Raw genomic sequence first — 19,791 nt, forward strand, 5'->3', positions numbered from 1 at the left:
CCACCAGAAAACTCCACATCAGAATTTTGGAGCATTTTAACAACATTAAGAGGGGTATTTTGGATCACAGTGTTCCTAAACATTGTAATTCATGTCCCCTCTTTCGTTGGGAAAATTTCCAGGCTTTTGGCATTGAACATATCACACTGGGTTGCAGAGGAGGAGATAAGCTCCAACTATTAATCCGACAAGAAGCTTTTTGGATTTATACATTAAAGACGCTACATTTTGGCTTGAATGCTGAAATAGATCTTCAAGGTCTTATATAGATATTTTGATTGCTGGTCATTGGTATAGACTGTTTTTCCTCTTATACTTCCTCATTTCTTGTCCATTCATTGATACATGCATGTATATAATATTTATATTATTTTCTGCTTTATTTGTATTATGAGGTATATATGCATACTCAGACGGTTGTTTTGTAATTCTATTATCCAGTTTGTTCCAGTTCGTCACCATTTTGTACACGGATGCGTATATTGGGTGTTCTGTTAACCTGCCTGCGCATCCATGTACACATTTGAATTGACGCTGGATTCATTGTATGTCTGTTTAGTAGACATGTTGTTTATCCATGTATTCCAATTTTGGGGTCCTGTATAGTTCTAATTACGTTGTGGTAACTTACGACATATTCATGGGTTTTTTAGATCTCTGGTGTTTTGATCTCCACCTTTTTGTGTCTATACATGCTCGAGTCTCGAGCGTTTTATTCTTAGATTCCTAGCGCGCATGCGCTCAACAAACGGATGTACGTCACAGGAAATATGTTGGTGCGTTCCACACTGAAACGCACGCCGCCGGTGATCGGCATTATGAAGAATTGCAACGGGTATAAGAAGATTCTCCTTCATACGATCCTTTACATATCCCTGAAGAAGTCCCTGACAGTTTATCTGGACGAAACGTGTTGGATATATGGACTCAAGTTGTTCTTAATTTTTATTTTATACTGTATTTTGATCTCCCTTGGTCGTGTTACTCCTCTTTGGAATCGTGCTGTTTGTTCCATGCTGCTCTGGAGTTCCACAAAGAGTGGAGATATGCTCAGAATTGCCTTCTGTTTGTAAGTGTATCCAATAAATCCTTTTTATAATTTTTATTACATACTTCACCATGTATGGTTTTCTCTTATCCACTTCTTAAGATACATACCTTCCCCAATTGTGCATCGGAAGCGGCTACCAAGGTTTATACTCCATGTATACCCCAAGGGGGTGAGAGGCCTGATTTCTACCTTCGTTTGTGAGTTTAACATCACTACCACGTATTCACTCATTACACATCACAGTGTTATGCTATGATTCTCAATTTGTGTTTTTCTAGATTCTATCATCATTGTATATAGAATATTTCACTCTGGTCCAATTCCCAGGTTGTATACATATATTGTATGCTCATTAGATGTGGGTTCCACTTTGTTGTTTTTTGTTTCACTATTTGGGTGATCAGTGAGGTTCACCTAGGACCCCTTCTACCATATAGATTTTGTATTTGTAATTAGTTAGTATACTCCTTGTTTTTGCTTTTAACGTTTATTCTCCATAGACTGAGCCTTAATCCCACAGCCGTCATTTGTGGTGGCTGCTGGGATTAGACAAATGTTGACGGTGTTGTCAACCTCTGGCTTTAATACATTTTTGGATTGGTTGGAATTTCTTTGGAATTTGAATTAAATTCCAGCGCAGTCTTGATCAGTATTTTACAAAGAATATAGCTTTATGAAATACTGAAAACGGACAGATCCACTTCAATGCTGAAATGTGCTGCCACGAGGTATACATCATTCATATGCTACGGGGCAAAATCACTCAACCACATAAATCCTAATCCATCTGTTACGAATTAAACGATTTCCTTCCTGCAGCGCGTGCATTCTATATGTACTTTTCGTATGCTGTCCATGATAAAAACGCTATGACATTGGCAACCTGAATTGGCCATTAATGTTCTATAGCTTCTACAAACGTCAGTGAGCTAGAGTGTCCTTTATAAGAACACAATGTGAAAATAAATAAATTAAAAGCGCACCTTAGTTGGGTAAATATTTATTTCACATCCTGCAACGTAAGCGTATATCATTCTCTAAACCCCTTCGGAACAAAAGGTTTTTTTATTTTTTTTTTAGAGTCCTTATAGGACTTTGGTCCCAGAGGGGTTTAAGAGTCTTTTTCATCAAATGTAATCATTAGATTGCTCACATTCAAGGAACCATTGGTCGACACTGGTTATTTTTAATCTCTCAAGCACATTCGGCCCTTAAAAAACTAGCCACGGTGGGCATATAATAGGTTATGTACAATACGTTCAATAGGACAGATGGGTGAGTTGGACATTCATGTGGAATAGACAGGCCATGCTAGCAGCAAACCTAGTGGACACAATCTAATGTAAAGGTTAATAAACTATATGGCTGGTACGCTTAACTGAAAAATTACCAGAGATGCTTAACTCTCAGAAATAAAGATCGGCTCTGGTAATATTCCGGGAGACATGCAGCTACTGTGATTAAATCTATGTACATTTATGAAGCGAACACAAACGATGGAACTCTTGCAACAAATATGCTACAGAATACCAGCAAAAAAAGCTGTTTCACAGCACCAAAAGCTACCACTAGAGGGCGTGTGAATTGCATTCTACTCCCTGAGTCTGAATTTCTTATAATTCACACACACTATTCAACGTGCTGAATTTAAGCAGCAATGCAGTCTTATAACTATCAAACAATGACCGATTAGAGATTATCAAAGACATAATATTTACAAACAACTCTGAATTACCCTTACAAATCCAATAATTACTCCACCTGCTCTATGGCTGGGGTGGAATTAAAGAGACATTATAGGCACCCGGACCACTTTATCTCAATGCCATGTCCAAACCCTGCAGCTGTAAACATTGCCGTTCTGCAGGTCAGTAATGTTTACATTGCAGGGTTTATGTGCCTCTAGAGGCATTTCCGAGGAAATGGCAGAAGAAAACGCTGCTAATTCTATTAGATGGTCTAATTTTCCAATCATCAATTTCAATGAGTTCGGCAAATGAGGCGGAATCAGCTGGTTCGGTGAGGGAGAAAGGGCAAGTAAAACTTATTTCTTTCTCTCTGCAGTTGGGGAGGCTGGCAACCTTAATGGCCACCAGGGCACTATAGCGTTAAAAATACATGTTAGTATTCCTAACGCTATAGTGTTCCTTTAAAAGAGACACAGAATAATGCATAGCCCTTTGTATGATGATCAGATATCATGTACTTTTTAAAGTTGAGTTTACTTCCCCCCCCCATACATGGAGTCTACTTCCATATTTAGCATCTAGGCTTTCACGGTCACTCGCTGTGGTGATAAGACCTCGGAAAGCAAATACTCCTGTGAATTACAAATACAGTTAGGGATCTCTTACAGCAGGCATAGGCAACCTTTGGCACTCCAGACGTTTTGGACTACACCTCCCATGATGCTTTGCCAGCATTATGGGGGGGATGTAGTCCACAACATCTGGAGAGGCGAAGGTTGCCTATCCCTGTCTTACAGCATTAGTCACTAAAAAAAAAAAAAAAAAAAAAATTATCAGGAATTTAAAACGAGTTTCAAATTTAAGGCCAAGACAGTCAAATTGGAAAATTTCTCCCTTAAATTTGAAATTTACTTTGAATTTCTGACAATTTTCCCATTAGCGAATAAACCCTGTTACTTGTGCAAAGAACCACTTAGCCACTGACAGATCCCTACAGCCTGATTGAACCCACAAAAAATGCTGGTTGGTTGGGACACACGTGAATGAATTCTACATGGTCCAAAAGTCTGATCAGCTTGGAGCCACAGGTACCTGTACAGAAATAGTCATGGAGAGGTTATACATTGCCAGCGACACAGTCATTTGAAATTCTGGTTCTATTTAAGATACAAGCATTAAATAGTTTAGCTTTGTTAAAGAAGAATTAGTTATGGATATGGGATAAATGTTCCGCTGGAGAACCCAGGATCCGGAGTATATTTTACAGTAAGTAAAGAACGTGGCTGTTCACACGGCACTGGAAATTAAATATATTAACATTTATATTAGTTTATACCAATACTAAATCAGTCCTTTCAATCACTGCTCTCCTTAACATACCGACAGTGTCACCAACAGAATGTACAGATTATGCATCCACCTATATAAAGCGGTCATACTCACAATTTGCGTATGACAGAGTCCCTTTGTAAGTATTAGAAAATAAAATTTTACAAAAATAACCCCCCGAGAACAGACACTCAACTTACCCGTTTATAACAGAACTGAAAAAGTTATTATGTTACGAGAAACTCACTGGAGATAGAATTGAGAATTCCGGCCAAAATTACAGAATTTTTCCCCAACAGCTCTTTCGAAAAAAAAAATAAAAAATACAAATGTACAATGAAGCAGTCAATTCGCCACTGTTAAATTCAACAAGCCAGCTAGCCAATGACTACCAACTGTGGCACTGAAGAGATCTGTGACCTGCGCTTCCCATGACACTGATAAGGACGACTAAGCACCGTTCAAAATAATAGTTCATAAACATAAGCCAGGATGAGCCATTCCTCCACACAGTTTGGATTGTGAGGAATTCAAAGTGATTTAAATGATCAGGCCAAAACAGCCAAACATGAAAATTTCTCCATATTATCTACGTTTTTAGGTCAGCTACTCTGGCCTTAAATGTGAGATTCACTTTGTATCCCTGCCAACTTACACATAGAATAACTATGTAGCCTTCACTATTATTAACTGAATATTAAGTCACAGACTGATTGACAGAGAGAAAGGAGAGAGTATTTTACTGTAGCGAAAAATCTGTACAATACACAAGAAATACCAAATTCTGGTCATCCACTTAAAGAAGAACTGACACATCAACACTATTATTTAATATAATGATTTTTTCATCAAGATTTGAACGCAAATAGATTCTGTGTTAAATTAAGTATATGTAAAATAAAATAAAATAGGAAAAGCTCACCCCTGCCTTTAGAATGTTACAGGATCATTCAGCCACATGTATATACATCTTGGGTCGGACACAGTGGTTGGATGTGACAGTTAGTGGGTCTGATGATGTCCATGCATTGTGCAGGGAGTGAAGCAGGAAAGGTGGATCTACCCAGATGTTGTAGAACTACAACTCCGATGATGATTTCCATGCCTTCAGAATGGCAAAGCATCATGGAAGTTGTAGTTCTAAAACATCTGGGGATCTACCTTTTGGGCACCCCTGCCATAGAGACTATATAGATGTTTTCAAACACTGATCAAAAGGTGATGAAAGGTAGTGTTGAGAGGACAGTTCTCCTTTAGGAGGTTTTAAAATCATCACTTGAGTCTTTCCCTTTAACATCAATCCAAGATATTTAACCATTACACATAATTCAACATAAAAAATCCACTAAAAAAAACAAACAAAAAAACAAACAAACCCTCAAACCAATTGAAATGTTAGGTTTCGGTAAGAAGTGCTCAATTTGACACATAAGAGTGATTACTCTCCTGAATGGGGAACGATTAGAAATGCATTTCAATATGAGTACGTGTGCACATACATGTACCCAATGCAATTTACTAAAGCGGGAACTCAACGTATATTTAACATTTTACACCAAAACAGGGGAATGGACAATATTCTTCGAATGTTTTCAGTTCGGGTACATTGAACTAAAATTTCACACGTTGTTCGACTTTGCAGGCCTTGGTATTTAACTGCCTCGCAAAATGTCTACTAGAGCATCATGCAGATTATTTTGTTTGTGTGATGCCAAACACGTTGTTTTTTAAAGGGACAAAAAAATAACCCCCCATCCCCCAACAAACACCACCTCTGGCACTATAGCTCCCACTTCCACTTCCCAAGAGGAAGAGAAGACAAACATAGGTATATAATTTTAAAGGGACATTGTAGGCCCTATAACCACTATTATAATCTCAACAAATTGTTTGAAGTACCTGGAGTCTCCTTGTGCTGTCCTCCATCCAGAGTTAAACCATTTTCAAGCAGTTTAATACTGAATGAGGGTCCCAACTTCCTGGTAGCCCATTTCTACCATTGCTACACTTTCTTTTGGCCATACCAATTAATACCAACAATGATAGCTGTGATAGGTTCAAAGCGGTCATCTGATACTCACACTGCCCACTGTTGCTCAGTCTAATGCCCTGTTATAAGGAGCATAGAGGGATGGGCTCCTGGGCACTCTCATTTAGCATTAAAACAATTTAACATTGAATGGATGGACAGTGGCCAGGGAACTCCCAATACTATAACCACTTCAATAAGATGAAGCAGTTGCAGTGCCTACAGTGTCCCTCTAAGTAATGAAAAGTTGTGAACAGCCACTGCACATGTGCAAGCTTTTCCTTATCCATTTGAATGAGACGTTCCTAAGCATGCATACATGCACCATAAGTACTTCTACAGAAACTGTAGCAGAGAGATCATTCATCACTGGCATTGATCAAAATACACAGCAGAGGCATTTGTTAATGTATACTGTTGAATGTATATAAAATAAAAGTGGGTAAATCTACCACGGGGTGCCCTTCGAGTGGGTTTACGTGGGATGGGAGTAATGTTATCCCCACTCGGGCCACACATGGGTAAAACTAGCCACTTTTTAGGCTAGCTCTGTACATTCTGCCCACCAACTGTTGTGTAAGACTTGCCCCCTTTAGAAAGAAGAGATTCTTCAACAACCCAAAATTTAAAATTGAACACCCTGGTATGCCTATGTATTTTCCATTCAAGGAATTTTAGATTACATGAAATATATGGGGAAAACACAGTACCCCAGAATATAGTGCAGTGGATACATCGTGACATTAGATGTGAATACATAATCTTTTTTCCCCACATACTATGTACATACTCACAGTTGTAAGTTAACTTTCTGGCAATAATTAAAATGATTTATTAATGAATATTAGTTGTAATTCCCTTCATTATTTTTTTTTGTTCCATTGTGTAGGCAGATTTAAAACGGGGTCTGCATAATACATGTTCTGGATCGTTATGATCAGATCACGTTGTTCTTAAATTAATAAAAATCATGCATTTTTTTTGATCTATCATCTAGTGTTTGTTTTCACAGGAATGTGGAGGTAAATGAGAACGATGGAGTGTTTTTAGTCACTTAACAGAAAAAAATTAAAAAAATGTGTGCAGCTTATCGTAAGTTCGTAGTTCCATTTTCTGTTTTGTTTTTTTAACCAGGTGAACTAAAAATAAATTAGAAGAAAAAATTAAAATAGAAATCTCCCTTTAAACAGCAGGTTCCGGACCCCAAGTCTTTTCTTCCCGATATAGAGCAGAACTGTAATACTTTGGTATGTGAATATTCTTGAATGATATATGCTCCAGGATTGTTCAGTGATTCCCACCATGTTTACGGCATTTAACCTTTAAACTGACATCATGTGACCAGCAGTCCACCAATGGAGAGAAAGGTTACAGCTTAAACTTCCCTGATTGGATCTTATTATACACCTCTTCATCCAATGGGATGTACTTTCCTTGCTGAGAGTCCAAAACGTACAACGGATCTTTCACCAGCTGTGGATTGAAACCTTCCTTCCGCATATCAGTTTTCTGGAATTTGTATGTCCCTTGTAAACAGAACGGAAACCATTTTGACACGTGTTAGAGCCTCAGGCGTAGGTTTTACAAAATACGAAAACAGCAAATATACAATGTAACCTTTTCGTTTTCATAAAACTATAAAATGTGTTAAATAGCAATGATTCCATTTATTTTATGTTTAATTAATACCCACACGTTAAGTTTTGATTATAAATGAAAAGGTTAATGAATATCTGGCATAACTGGACATTGGATCACAATAAATAGTACTCATTCCTTCCAACAGTGGACATGGTGTTATGTGAGCCAAGAGGGGGTACGGTTATCGAATAAGGGGAGCTGAGATATCCAGGAAGGTCTGGTCAGCCCCCCTCGTGGCAGTCTTTGCAGAGAATGCTGTTCAAAGTATTTCAAGGGCTGGATGCTCAGTGTTAATCTACTGGGGAGAGGCGAACAAACCTGGGGTGATGAGCTAGGAGCCTCAATAAGAAAAGGCCCATTGAATCTGGAGCTCACATATATCTTATTTTATTTTACAGTATTTTATCCAGTACTCACCAGTTTTGTTTACTTCTGGCAATAGCCTCAGGAAGACTGGGTGTGCATACCCTGGCAATGCCTGTTTGAGGTCTTTAGCAAATTTGTCAAGGTCACACTGATGGTTGGGGTCAGCAACGGAAGCCATTCCAGCCCTGCCCTCCGTTCCTGGGTGAAAGAATAGAAGAGGAAATTGAGCATTTTACAATTAAGATCCACATAACACTGACTTTCTAGCCATAACTACCATTGCACCCACACTTTCTATTTCACTTCTCCAAATACTCTGGGGTCACCCTAAACCCTAACCGATCTAACGTATATGTGGGTTTATTTATTAAATCAGTAAATATGGAGAATTGGAAAGGGAATTTCAGACCAGCATGGCTGAATTTCGAAGATTCACAGACAGGAGTTTTTTTTCTAACTGGTCAGTACATACAAGATTATTCAGGACAAAGCAAACAATCATATCTTAACAGCTGTGAGACCGCTCAGTAGTATGGGCACCAGTGGCAGGATTTTAGATATACAGTTTCCATTTTAATACACATCTACTACTATTAAGATTACTTACAACATCTATTTCTTGAGTACAGGGTAGGTAACATTCAGGATGTTGAGGACTACAACTCCCCTGATGCTTTGGCAGCACTAGGCCTGCACGAGCATTATGGGAGATGTAGTCCTCAACATATAGATTGCCAACAGTAGTCTACCCTTGGGACTTGGAAACCAGTGAAAAGTTCTTAGCTAACAGAAGTAGCGCACTTTAAAAAAAGCAAAAAAATAATAATAATAATAATTTTTTTATAACAGATAACAGAGGTCCTTTGCAAACCTCACAACAAATATGCACTTTTCTCAAGATAATAGAAACAGAAAGCCACCTACCAGGGCTCCCAGTCCCCCCCCCATAAAATGAATTGTGATGCCTTGATGCTTGCTCAGCCCAGAGGCATAGTGCCAAGATTATGGTGGCTTTGAAACACAAAGAGCAGAGACATGGCAGCAATGGATAAAGGCAAAAAAATAGTACGTCCCACTAGCAGTGATCTCTCTAAGGTACTATGACAGATGGGACACCCAAGATCCTTTATAACCATTGAAGTGGACTACAATGCATGATAGAGAGAGAGTTCAGTGAGCATCAAAACTGCTTGAGACACTGATCTGAATCCCGGGAATCTTGCAAATGAAGAGTGCAGTCGTCTGAAAAATGCCACTCACTGCAAATACAGAAAAGTAAACAATCACAGTTTAGGAGATATACCCCAATGAAAACATACATGCATGCATTTAATTATGCATTTTTTCATTGGGGTATATTTGAAAACCGCTTGAAAAAGCTGCAGATTTGTTGTCTGTGACTGTCCAATCACAGATTTCCCAAAGCAGCTCACTGAGAAGTTTTTGCAAAGCAGGTGATCTACGCAATTACCCACCTCTTGAAATTAGCTTCACTGAGCTAGCCAAACCAGGAAGTAACAGGACAAGTAGTCTGATTGACAGTCGGGGGGCGTAACAAGGTTAATTTATGAAGAGTGTGACTTTCTATTGAAATCTGCACTTTGTAAAATAAAATTATGGGGGGCGGGAGGGGGGCTTGAACGCCATTTAAAACAGTCGCATGTAACAAGGGCTCCTAGCTGAAATTGCCCTAATCGTAAAATTACTGCTACCTCTGAGCTGCTAACGAATCCTGACTATATTTAGTCCTATCTGGGTCACTCTGGTCACCAGTTGGAGCATTTCTGTGACCAGTGACAGCTAAACTTCGACCCTGCATATCGGCGGCGCAGGGGTTATCCTGGTCCCCACTGGCAGGCTTAACGTACCCTGTCAAAAGCCGATACACAAGATACTACCACAGAGGTACACACAGCCTGTACAGGCCCAACACACTGCGGCAGACCGAGTGATGCAGAGATTGGACATGCACTTTGACCACTTTTTTTTTTTTTTTTTTTAATTCTTTATTTTTGCGAGTATCGGCAAACAATACAACATATTTTGTGATCAGCAGGTAAAACAGTTTTACAGTACAAAAAATTCTTTCGCCACTTAGCGTAGTCTACTCAGTTTTATTTTTGGTATATGCGGGTTCACCCAGGCGGCCCTAGCGGCGTTCCTAAAGCTTGCAGCAGGGTGGGGCGATAAACTTGGGCCGTATGTGCCTTGTGGCTAGTGTACCGTACGCCTTGATTCCAAGGCCAGATGGAGGCACGTTATGGTTTTATTGGGTAGGGGAGCCCTTGGGTCCGGGTGTGGGTTCCCATTTTGTTTTGCTATATCTGAGGGTGGGAGTTATGCTCTGGGCACCCGGAGGGCTGCTATTTTTAAGCTAGCATGTCGCATGGTGTCGCTTGGGGGGTGCTATGGGGTTGAGCTAGGTCTAAGGCTTTCGGAGCCGGCAACATAAAATAACAGATATAAAATATAGAACGTATACAAATAGTAACATAAACATAGTCCACTTCCTTTCCCTGTTAAGTTAGAGAAGGAAAAAGGTAACAGGTATAGGGTTTTGTGAAAGGCAAAACTCAGTCCCTAGGTTCAGGGTGGCTGTGCTGCTGTCGTGGGTGCTCCCCCTCTTGGCACGAATGGAGTAATGTCCGCCACATTCCAGGCTGGGTGGGCTGTGACCTGTGGCTGTGCTGTCGGTAGGCCGAGGGCATGCAGGAAAGTAGAGGCTTCGGCCGGGTGTGAGATAGCGTGTGTTTTCCCTGCCTTATGAGCAAGTAGTCTGCGGGGACCCCACTTGTAGGTAATGGATTTCTCCTGAAGCACTTGGGTTATGGGCTTGAGAGAGCGCCTCCAGGACAGGGTATATCTGGAGAAGTCCCGATAAAATGCCAGCTGGTCGCCCTCAAAGGGCACCGTGGGTGTACCTCGTACAGCCCCCATAATAATGCCACGGTCAGCGTCACGTACCAGTTTAAGCAGAACTTCCTTAGGCGTCTCCTGGGGTGCAGCAGCAGGTTTATTAAGTCTGTAGCAGGAGTCCACTATTATCTGTTTAGAGTGCTTGGGCATTAGGAGGGTGGCAAGGAGTCTCCTGCAGTAGTGGGGGAGTTCTGTGTCAGTTACAGTCTCTGGGATGCCTTTTATACGTAGGTTGCGTGCCCTGGCCTTGTCCTCTAGGTTAGCCAGTTGGGCTTGCTGAGCAGCGCTTTGTTTCTGCAGTGCTTCTATGGCAGCATCTGTGGCTGTCTGAGCGAGCGCGTGGCCTGCCATACCTTCCTCCATCTTGTGCATGCGGGTGCTGAGCGTGGATACCTCCTCCCGTATCGGCGCCAAGACCGCCTTGAACATGGCTTGGATCTCTGCCCTCGTGGCCGGAGCAGAGTCCCCCAGCGCTGTGGTCGCCCTCGGCTCCGTTCGTCTCCTCGGCGGAGGGGAGAGGTCATCAGCCGTGTTGCTGTCCTCGTCCGAGGACAGATGCGTGTGGGCCGCTGCGGGCGCCATCTTGGTGTGTGTCGGCCTCGCTGCAGTCAGCATGTAAGTGCCGATATCCTGAGTACCCGAGCCCGGGTCTGGACGCAGCTTCTTGCTTTTTTTCCCCATGTCGTCGGGAACCAGACTGCTTCCAGTGGAGGTCTAGTTGCGGGGTATACTCGGGGTTTGCTGACTTTTTCTCGGGCTGAGTAGCGGAGCAGCTCCGAGACGCGTCTAGCTCGTTTGGGCGCCGGCTCCGCCCCCCTTTGACCACTTTTAAGCAAGAGTGGAAGCCCGACTGAAAGCAACAGTGCCTCAACACCAGGAGGGAGAACATAATAGCGAGACAGGGGCATCTGGGCCTCCTTTGGGTGAAGCTAGCCCATATGCACCTGTGCCTCTTGACACTGGCCGGCCCAGGCTGAAAGCCACTCAGGGCATCACACCGTTACTACAACCACACAAGCAGAAGCCCTGTTGACACCGGCAGCGACAGACCACCAGGATCTCCAGCCAAGTCCCAAAAGGGAAGAACATGGACACTAAAAGCACCCAAGCCCGTGGTTCCGGGATCAGGGCTGGGGAGAAGAACCAGCCGCAAAGTATTGTGACCACTCTCCCTTTCCAAACCTGGGCATCAGTTGAACTGGGACCTGCTATCTGGGACACAAATCTAATTTGCCTATGACATCTCCTTAAAGCCCCTTCAGCAGGCCTGTCTACACTTCCTTGTGTACCCCGAGTTATTTGGGTGAGCTATGGTTTATTTTCTTTTTCTCTAGTGGTAAGGTTATTAATAACACTGTAAGCAGTACAGTAATGTGTAGCTGGGATTTATCTTTTTTGGGCATTTACTGACTGTCTGTAACTTGACAGCTTTATTATGGTGCTGACCAACCTTGCAACCTTAGTGTGCCCCAACGTACAGTGGTGTTTTCCACTAACAGATACTCACATGTCTATTAACACCTCGCTGATTATCTTTGCTATCTCACTATGGGGTAGCGCAGGCAGTTAGCCTTTTCACTAGTATATGTGTCCACTGTGTATTTCTAATAGCCCAGCCTAATTGACCGAGAGTTTACGGTTTTAGTTTCCACTGTGGGTTACAAGATGCTCATTTGCCTATCAAAGTCAGAATTAGCCGATCCTCACAGAGTCTAGTTCAGCAAGTATCTCAGAGCTCTTCAGGATTTTCCCTACAGCTACCCACGGATTAGACATGTATGCTTCACTATTTTTTTGTATTAATGTAAAAGGACAGTAATCTTGACATTTTAATAATAGGCATTTCATTGCTCACTGTTGCATGCAGCAGTCACCTAGTACCATCCCTATGTGCATGGGAGTTTATTAAGTAGGGACCCAGTGGATTTATTTTCTTACCCATTGTCTGGCATAACTTGTATTATCTTTTATACTACTTTAACTAGCCTGTCTATACATCTTGTTTTACTTCCTGCCCCACAAAAAATGTGCAGCTTCTCATGACATTTCCTGCATAAGTTTTAAACCGGTTTTCTCCTAGTTTGTTATTACATCAAATGTCATTGCCAATACTTATGTGTACCTCGGCACTTCAACAATAAAGAATTTAAAAAAAATTAAGAGGACACATTCTTCACGCATAAAGTACTTAAGCAAACCAGACTGCTTTAGGGGTTTGGATTGATTTTGGAGAATGGATTGCAGCTGTCTGAGAAACACCACGGCTTACATTTTGCAATGCCAGAAAATGGGAAAAAATGAAGATGAACTCTTCACGCATAAAGCACTTCACTAAACTAAAGTACTTTTTTTTTCTATTGTTTTTTATAAGATGGGAAATACTGCCACCTGGTGATTACCTTGCACATTGAAAGTAGCACTAAGCAAAGCATTTCATGGTCTTTGCTAGTAGCTATACAAAAGAATGTGAGGTCATTGTTCACCGTACGTTTAACTTGGCTTGTTACAACTTCTTGTTTGTCAGTCCGCCTATTTTGCAGCTCTGCTGAATGTGTTGCCACATTATAAACAATAACAATCATTAAACAAAAGAAATTCAAAACAATATAGATTTCGTGAACCAGGGCTGATTCACTAGGTCTCATAAAAACACTTCTATATTACCTGGCACCTCCACTCCATAGACTACCACATCTGCTTGTCCGAGAAGCCGACTTAATGTTCCTTCCACTTCAGTAGTGGAGACATTTTCTCCTTTCCACCGGAATGTGTCCCCAGTACGATCCCGGAAGTACATGTAACCCAACTCATCCATCACCAGGACATCTCCTGTGGGGATTAGGATAAAAAAGTTGAAGATAAGAACAGAGACTTTTCTCAGGCTATCAGCTTTCCGAGTACCCTCTTAGGCTATGCACTGGGGTTTATTCCCTAACTTCAGAATTGCAAAATTTAGACCAATAAGGATCTATAGTCACCACATGGTCTATAGTCACAGCATGCTATTTAAGTGTTACATTTGCCATTCAGATTTTAATTCATTACATTTTTTAATGAACAACCTGTTTGTCAGCTGCAGGGCCGCCACCAGAAATTTTGGGGCCCCTAACTGAGCTCAGGATCTGGGCCCCTGGGGGCCCGCCTCCAAAACCACCCGCAGAGACTGCCTCCAAATCCCGCCCACAGGAATACACGCACAGACACAAACACATTCACTGATACAAAAGGACACAGATACACATACACACACACACACATACTGAGACATACACACATACAGACACAGGCGTACATAGTGACAGACACATACTAACATACAGACACACATGCATAAGGACATACAGACAGACATGCATACTGACACACACATTCATAATGACATGCAGACATACATACACTGACATACACACACACACAGACAGGCAGACGCACACATAGACAGACACACAGACATTCACACACAGCTCATTTCCCAGCCACCCTCCTGTTTCTTACCTTGTCTTTGCAGGAGGGTGGCTGGCTGGGGCTGATGGGACTGGTAGCCGGCTGGCTCTCCCTCTTCAATGTCGGGCAGGTGCTCCTCCCGCGCGGAGTGAGCTGGGAGGAAGTGGTCACTTCCTCCCAGCAGCACTTGCGCTGCGGCGGCATTTATTATTTTTTTTTTAAAGGGGCCCGGTCGCGCTATACCTCGTCCACAGCGCTGACCGGGCCCCTGAAGATATGGGGCCCATCGGGTGGCCCTAAGTGCATGGGCCACCCGATGGGCCCCATCAGCGTGCAGTTCCGCCGCCGGCCCGTTATGGTTGTCACCCCCTGATGGCGGCCCTGGTCAGCTGTGTATAAGCCATCCAGCTAAAGTTACTCTTCAGTCACTCTACTGCAGACTCACCTGTGAGATAAGCCATGTCCCCACGTTTGAAGACATTATTTGCGATCTTCTTATTGGTTGCGTTCTCGTTGACGTAACCATCAAACCTGCGCAGCGGATCTGACTGTATGATGCGTCCAACCAGCTGCCCTGGCTCCCCTAGTGGTCAAACACATACAAGTTTTATTTAAACAATACGTATTTTTTTTTTAAATGTTTTTTTATTTTTTTACTTAAGGCAAGACTGTAAAGCAGATAAAGATCAGTTTAAATAACGGAAATATAAATGCCACAGAAGGCTGTGATGCACAGATCTTGAAAATCGGTCTTTTTGCCGTTGAGAAGTTGCACGTCATTGCTTTTGTTTGTATAGGTTGATTCTCAGAAAAATATATTTAAAAATAAAAAAAATTGAAAGCAAAAAAAACCTCAAAAACAAGAGACAGGATTCTGTATTTGTGTTAAGCATTTCTCTCCCCTTATCTTGAAATACTTGCCTAAGGAGCCCCTATATTAGAAGTTTAGAACTGACGATAAAAGCACATTATATAGATTACACTTGCTGATGCAAAGAGGGAACCAATACACTGGATTGACATTCTGCTATTACAAACATGTCCTATACCATTATGAACATTATCGCAATTATTCACTCAAATTATCAGGAATTTAAAGTCAATTTCAAATTTCATAGAATATACCTTAAAAGGAACACTCCGCTGTTTATTTTAAGTGAACGATATAGTAAATATACCCAAATAAAACATGCATGTATTTTAAGTGAACGATATAGTAAATATACCCAAATAAAACATGCATGTATTTTAAGTGAACGATATAGTAAATATACCCAAATAAAACATGCATGTATTTTAAGTGAACGATATAGTAAATATACCCAAATAAAACATGCATGTATTTTAAGTGAACGATATAGTAAATATACCCAAATAAAACATGCATGTATTTTAAGTGAACGATATAGTAAATATACCCAAATAAAACATGCATGTATTTTAAGTGAACGATATAGTAAATATACCCCAAATAAAACATGCATGTATTTTAAGTGAACGATATAGTAAATATACCCAAATAAAACATGCATGTATTTTAAGTGAACGATATAGTAAATATACCCCAAATAAAACATGCATGTATTTTAAGTGAACGATATAGTAAATATGCCCCAAATAAAACATGCATGTATTTTAAGTGAACGATATAGTAAATATGCCCCAAATAAAACATGCATGTATTTTAAGTGAACGATATAGTAAATATACCCCAAATAAAACATGCATGTATTTTAAGTGAACGATATAGTAAATATACCCAAATAAAACATGCATGTATTTTAAGTGAACGATATAGTAAATATACCCAAATAAAACATGCATGTATTTTAAGTGAACGATATAGTAAATATGCCCCAAATAAAACATGCATGTATTTTAAGTGAACGATATAGTAAATATACCCAAATAAAACATGCATGTATTTTAAGTGAACGATATAGTAAATATACCCAAATAAAACATGCATGTATTTTAAGTGAACGATATAGTAAATATACCCCAAATAAAACATGCATGTATTTTAAGTGAACGATATAGTAAATATACCCCAAATAAAACATGCATGTATTTTAAGTGAACGATATAGTAAATATACCCAAATAAAACATGCATGTATTTTAAGTGAACGATATAGTAAATATACCCAAATAAAACATGCATGTATTTTAAGTGAACGATATAGTAAATATACCCAAATAAAACATGCATGTATTTTAAGTGAACGATATAGTAAATATGCCCCAAATAAAACATGCATGTATTTTAAGTGAACGATATAGTAAATATACCCCAAATAAAACATGCATGTATTTTAAGTGAACGATATAGTAAATATACCCCAAATAAAACATGCATGTATTTTAAGTGAACGATATAGTAAATATACCCCAAATAAAACATGCATGTATTTTAAGTGAACGATATAGTAAATATACCCAAATAAAACATGCATGTATTTTTACTGCATATTTTCTTTGAGGTTATGTGAAGACAACCTTTGCAAGCCCTCCTCTGTTTCCCCAGCACAGACTTTCAGAGCACGTGAATAGGACTTTTTTATGCATTTCAATAGGTTTTAAGTAAGACGAAGGAAAGCAGGCACATGCATGCCACATCCATTAGCCGTTGGAGCTAACAAAAGCGGGTGAAAACCCCCTTTGCTCTCTGAGTGACAGTCAGGGAGGGGTTTCTGCATCAAGTTCTAAGAATTTGTATTGAAATCCGCACTTTTATAAACTGCCACAAATATAACAGGCTCCAGACACAGCAAGCTGAAGTGCTCATTTGAGTGATGTATTTAATAACATGCACCCACGAATGGCAGGTTCAAACCTCTTTTGCTCACAATCATATTTATTAAAGGGACATTAGAGGCACTTAACCACTTTATCTCATTGAAGTGGTCAGGGTGCAGTAATCTGTCCTACTTAGGCCTGCAATGTAAAAACATTGCACTTTCAGAGAAACTGCAATGATTATATTACAGGGTTAAGACTGCCTCTCAAACAGCCAGTAGAGTGCTTCCTGCATTTCCACGCTCTGCATGAGGACGTCCAGCATCTTCTAAATCCCCATAGAAAAGCATTGGGTCAATCCTTTCCTAGGGAGAAGGCCTAATGTGCGTGGCGCTCATGCGTAATAGGTTGCCCTGACCCAGGAACCAGGTAAGTGTTTAAATGGTGGTGGGGAGGAGCGGAGGGACACTTTAGTGTTAGAAACAGAGTTTTGCATTTCTAACACTATAGTGTTCCTTTAAGACATTCTATTAAAATTGCATGACTCAGTGACCACAAACAATGTACAGGTGAGAGTTTTCTTAATGTCCATAAATGTACTGCTGAATAAGTTTCCTTTGTTTCCTGTAATGGGAAGATAAAATTGCACTGCATCGAATTTGCAATCATAGAATGCAGCCAAAGCAAGAATTCACAGTCCCTCGGTTTTCAGAAAATATAGAATGCACCCCCATGGCATGATTCTAGAGGCAGACCGGCCTCTGCATGATACAAGTTTGCAATATCATATTTAAAACTGATTTTTGTTTCCTATAACGGCATCAACTCACCTGGCTTGCAGGGTATACAGATGCCCTCAGGGGTTCGGATCAGTTCCATCGTCTCCTCATTGACCTTCATTAACCGGATTGGATACACAAAGGGAAGAATACGACTGTTGAACCCACAGGATCCCACCTGCATAGAGCAGATTTCAGAATAATGTTACACAGAGATAAACCCTGGTTTACACAGCATGTATGGCCAATGTCTAGAACAGAAGTTATTGTGAATCAAGTTTCGCATGATACTTCGTGGGATACATGGCCCACAACTACGTCTGCCATCACAACATACATGAAATGGCAGATTACCCATCATTCACTAGTACGTCATGATACATGTGTTCCAGTATAGCTAGCTGCAGGGTCAAAGGTTAGGTATTTAAGGGACTGAGAGACCAGGTGTCAAAGACAGATATGCAGCAGACTTTGGGGCTGTATTAAAATCATGGTACCCACCTCAATGGCTCATTACAAGCAACCTTATTTAGAGGAGCAGCACAAATAGCCTCATTATTCTACTTCGGAATTGAATGACATCTTTATTTTGACAGATTAGACCAGATCGAAATAGTAAATGTGATGCAGGAAGCAATTACATTATTGTCGAAGTTTCCCAGGCTACAGTTACACTCTGTGGCTCCATAAAACTCTGCTATCTGTGGGATATGGAAGCGAGAAGTAAACTCCGTCCAGATGGCGGGACGCAAACCGTTTCCAAGCGCCATGCGTACACGATGCTTTCCTTCTGCCTCTCGCACTGGCTGGTTCAGGAGATAGCGGCAGATTTCTCCGATATACTGAACAATCTACAAAAGTGGGGAAGTAGTTCATAAATGAAAGCATTACAAGTTTTAAAGCGAACTGGGGTTTAATCGCTAAATAAGGAATTGTATTATAGAGACAAAATAAATGCAAATTTTAGGTAAAACACTCAAATTGAAGATTTTTTCCAGTTACATTATTCTGGCCAACAAAACTGCAGTATCCTTGTAAGTCCTCCATGATTACCGATTTTGCCAATAAACCCCCAATAGAGCAGCTAAGCTATAGACAGGCCATAGCTACTTAGGGCTGTTTTGATACTATGTTTTTTAATATGTTCAACCAAACAAAATGCCAGCAGTGTGTTATGGGAAATCGAGTCAGACAGTTTCATGGTCCAGGGATGTCAGTTTCCAATACACTTACCGTGCAGTTGTATTTTACACAATCATCCCAGAAACGGGAGGCAGAGAATTTCCTCTTTATAACCACGGTCATACCGTTCAGAATACACTGACCCATCCCAACTATATTACCTGCGGGGTAAACAAAAACACTTAGAGGAGAGTTTCTGAAACGCATACTTCTACGAAACCCCCCCCCCCCCGAGATAAATGAGAACTACATCAGGGTAGCCAAGGGGCAGCTCTCCATCTGCTGAAGTACACACACCCAGGAACTCTGGACTAATTGCAAACTAAACACCAGATATGTTAAAAACTCCCACTTTGCAATGCTTCGTGGAGGATTATGGAAGTTGAATTTAGTAGCAGCTATATAGCTGCACATTGGCTAACCCCTTCATTATTTTATTACAGGCTTCCAAAAACTCCGGCCCTCCAGATGTTGCTGAACTACAACTCCCATGATTCTCAGCCTATTTCATTAATAGAATCATGGGAGTATTGTAGTTCAGCAACATCTGGAGGGCCGGAGTTTGGGGAAGCCGGTTTTATTATTTTACATTGTACTTGGGTGAGTGGGAGGGGGAGATTGCAGGGTT

General features: G+C 40.7%; 1 protein-coding gene across 1 annotated transcript in view; it reads right to left on the minus strand.

The window, feature by feature from the left end:
• Positions 1 to 6,871: 6,871 nt before the first annotated feature.
• The window catches only part of LOC134573109 (long-chain fatty acid transport protein 4-like), a 33,531-nt gene continuing 20,611 nt past the window's right edge, over positions 6,872 to 19,791 (minus strand). The window contains exons 7-13 of the mRNA XM_063432587.1: positions 19,215 to 19,324; positions 18,623 to 18,832; positions 18,033 to 18,159; positions 14,910 to 15,047; positions 13,685 to 13,849; positions 8,156 to 8,302; positions 6,872 to 7,623 (exon numbers count right to left, since the gene is read on the minus strand). Coding sequence (XP_063288657.1) covers positions 7,466 to 7,623; positions 8,156 to 8,302; positions 13,685 to 13,849; positions 14,910 to 15,047; positions 18,033 to 18,159; positions 18,623 to 18,832; positions 19,215 to 19,324 — 1,055 coding nt within the window. The 3' untranslated portion in view covers positions 6,872 to 7,465. The remainder of the gene's footprint in view (positions 7,624 to 8,155; positions 8,303 to 13,684; positions 13,850 to 14,909; positions 15,048 to 18,032; positions 18,160 to 18,622; positions 18,833 to 19,214; positions 19,325 to 19,791) is intronic.

This window comes from Pelobates fuscus, chromosome 9 (genome assembly GCF_036172605.1).
Source record: "Pelobates fuscus isolate aPelFus1 chromosome 9, aPelFus1.pri, whole genome shotgun sequence".
NCBI lineage: Eukaryota > Metazoa > Chordata > Amphibia > Anura > Pelobatidae > Pelobates > Pelobates fuscus.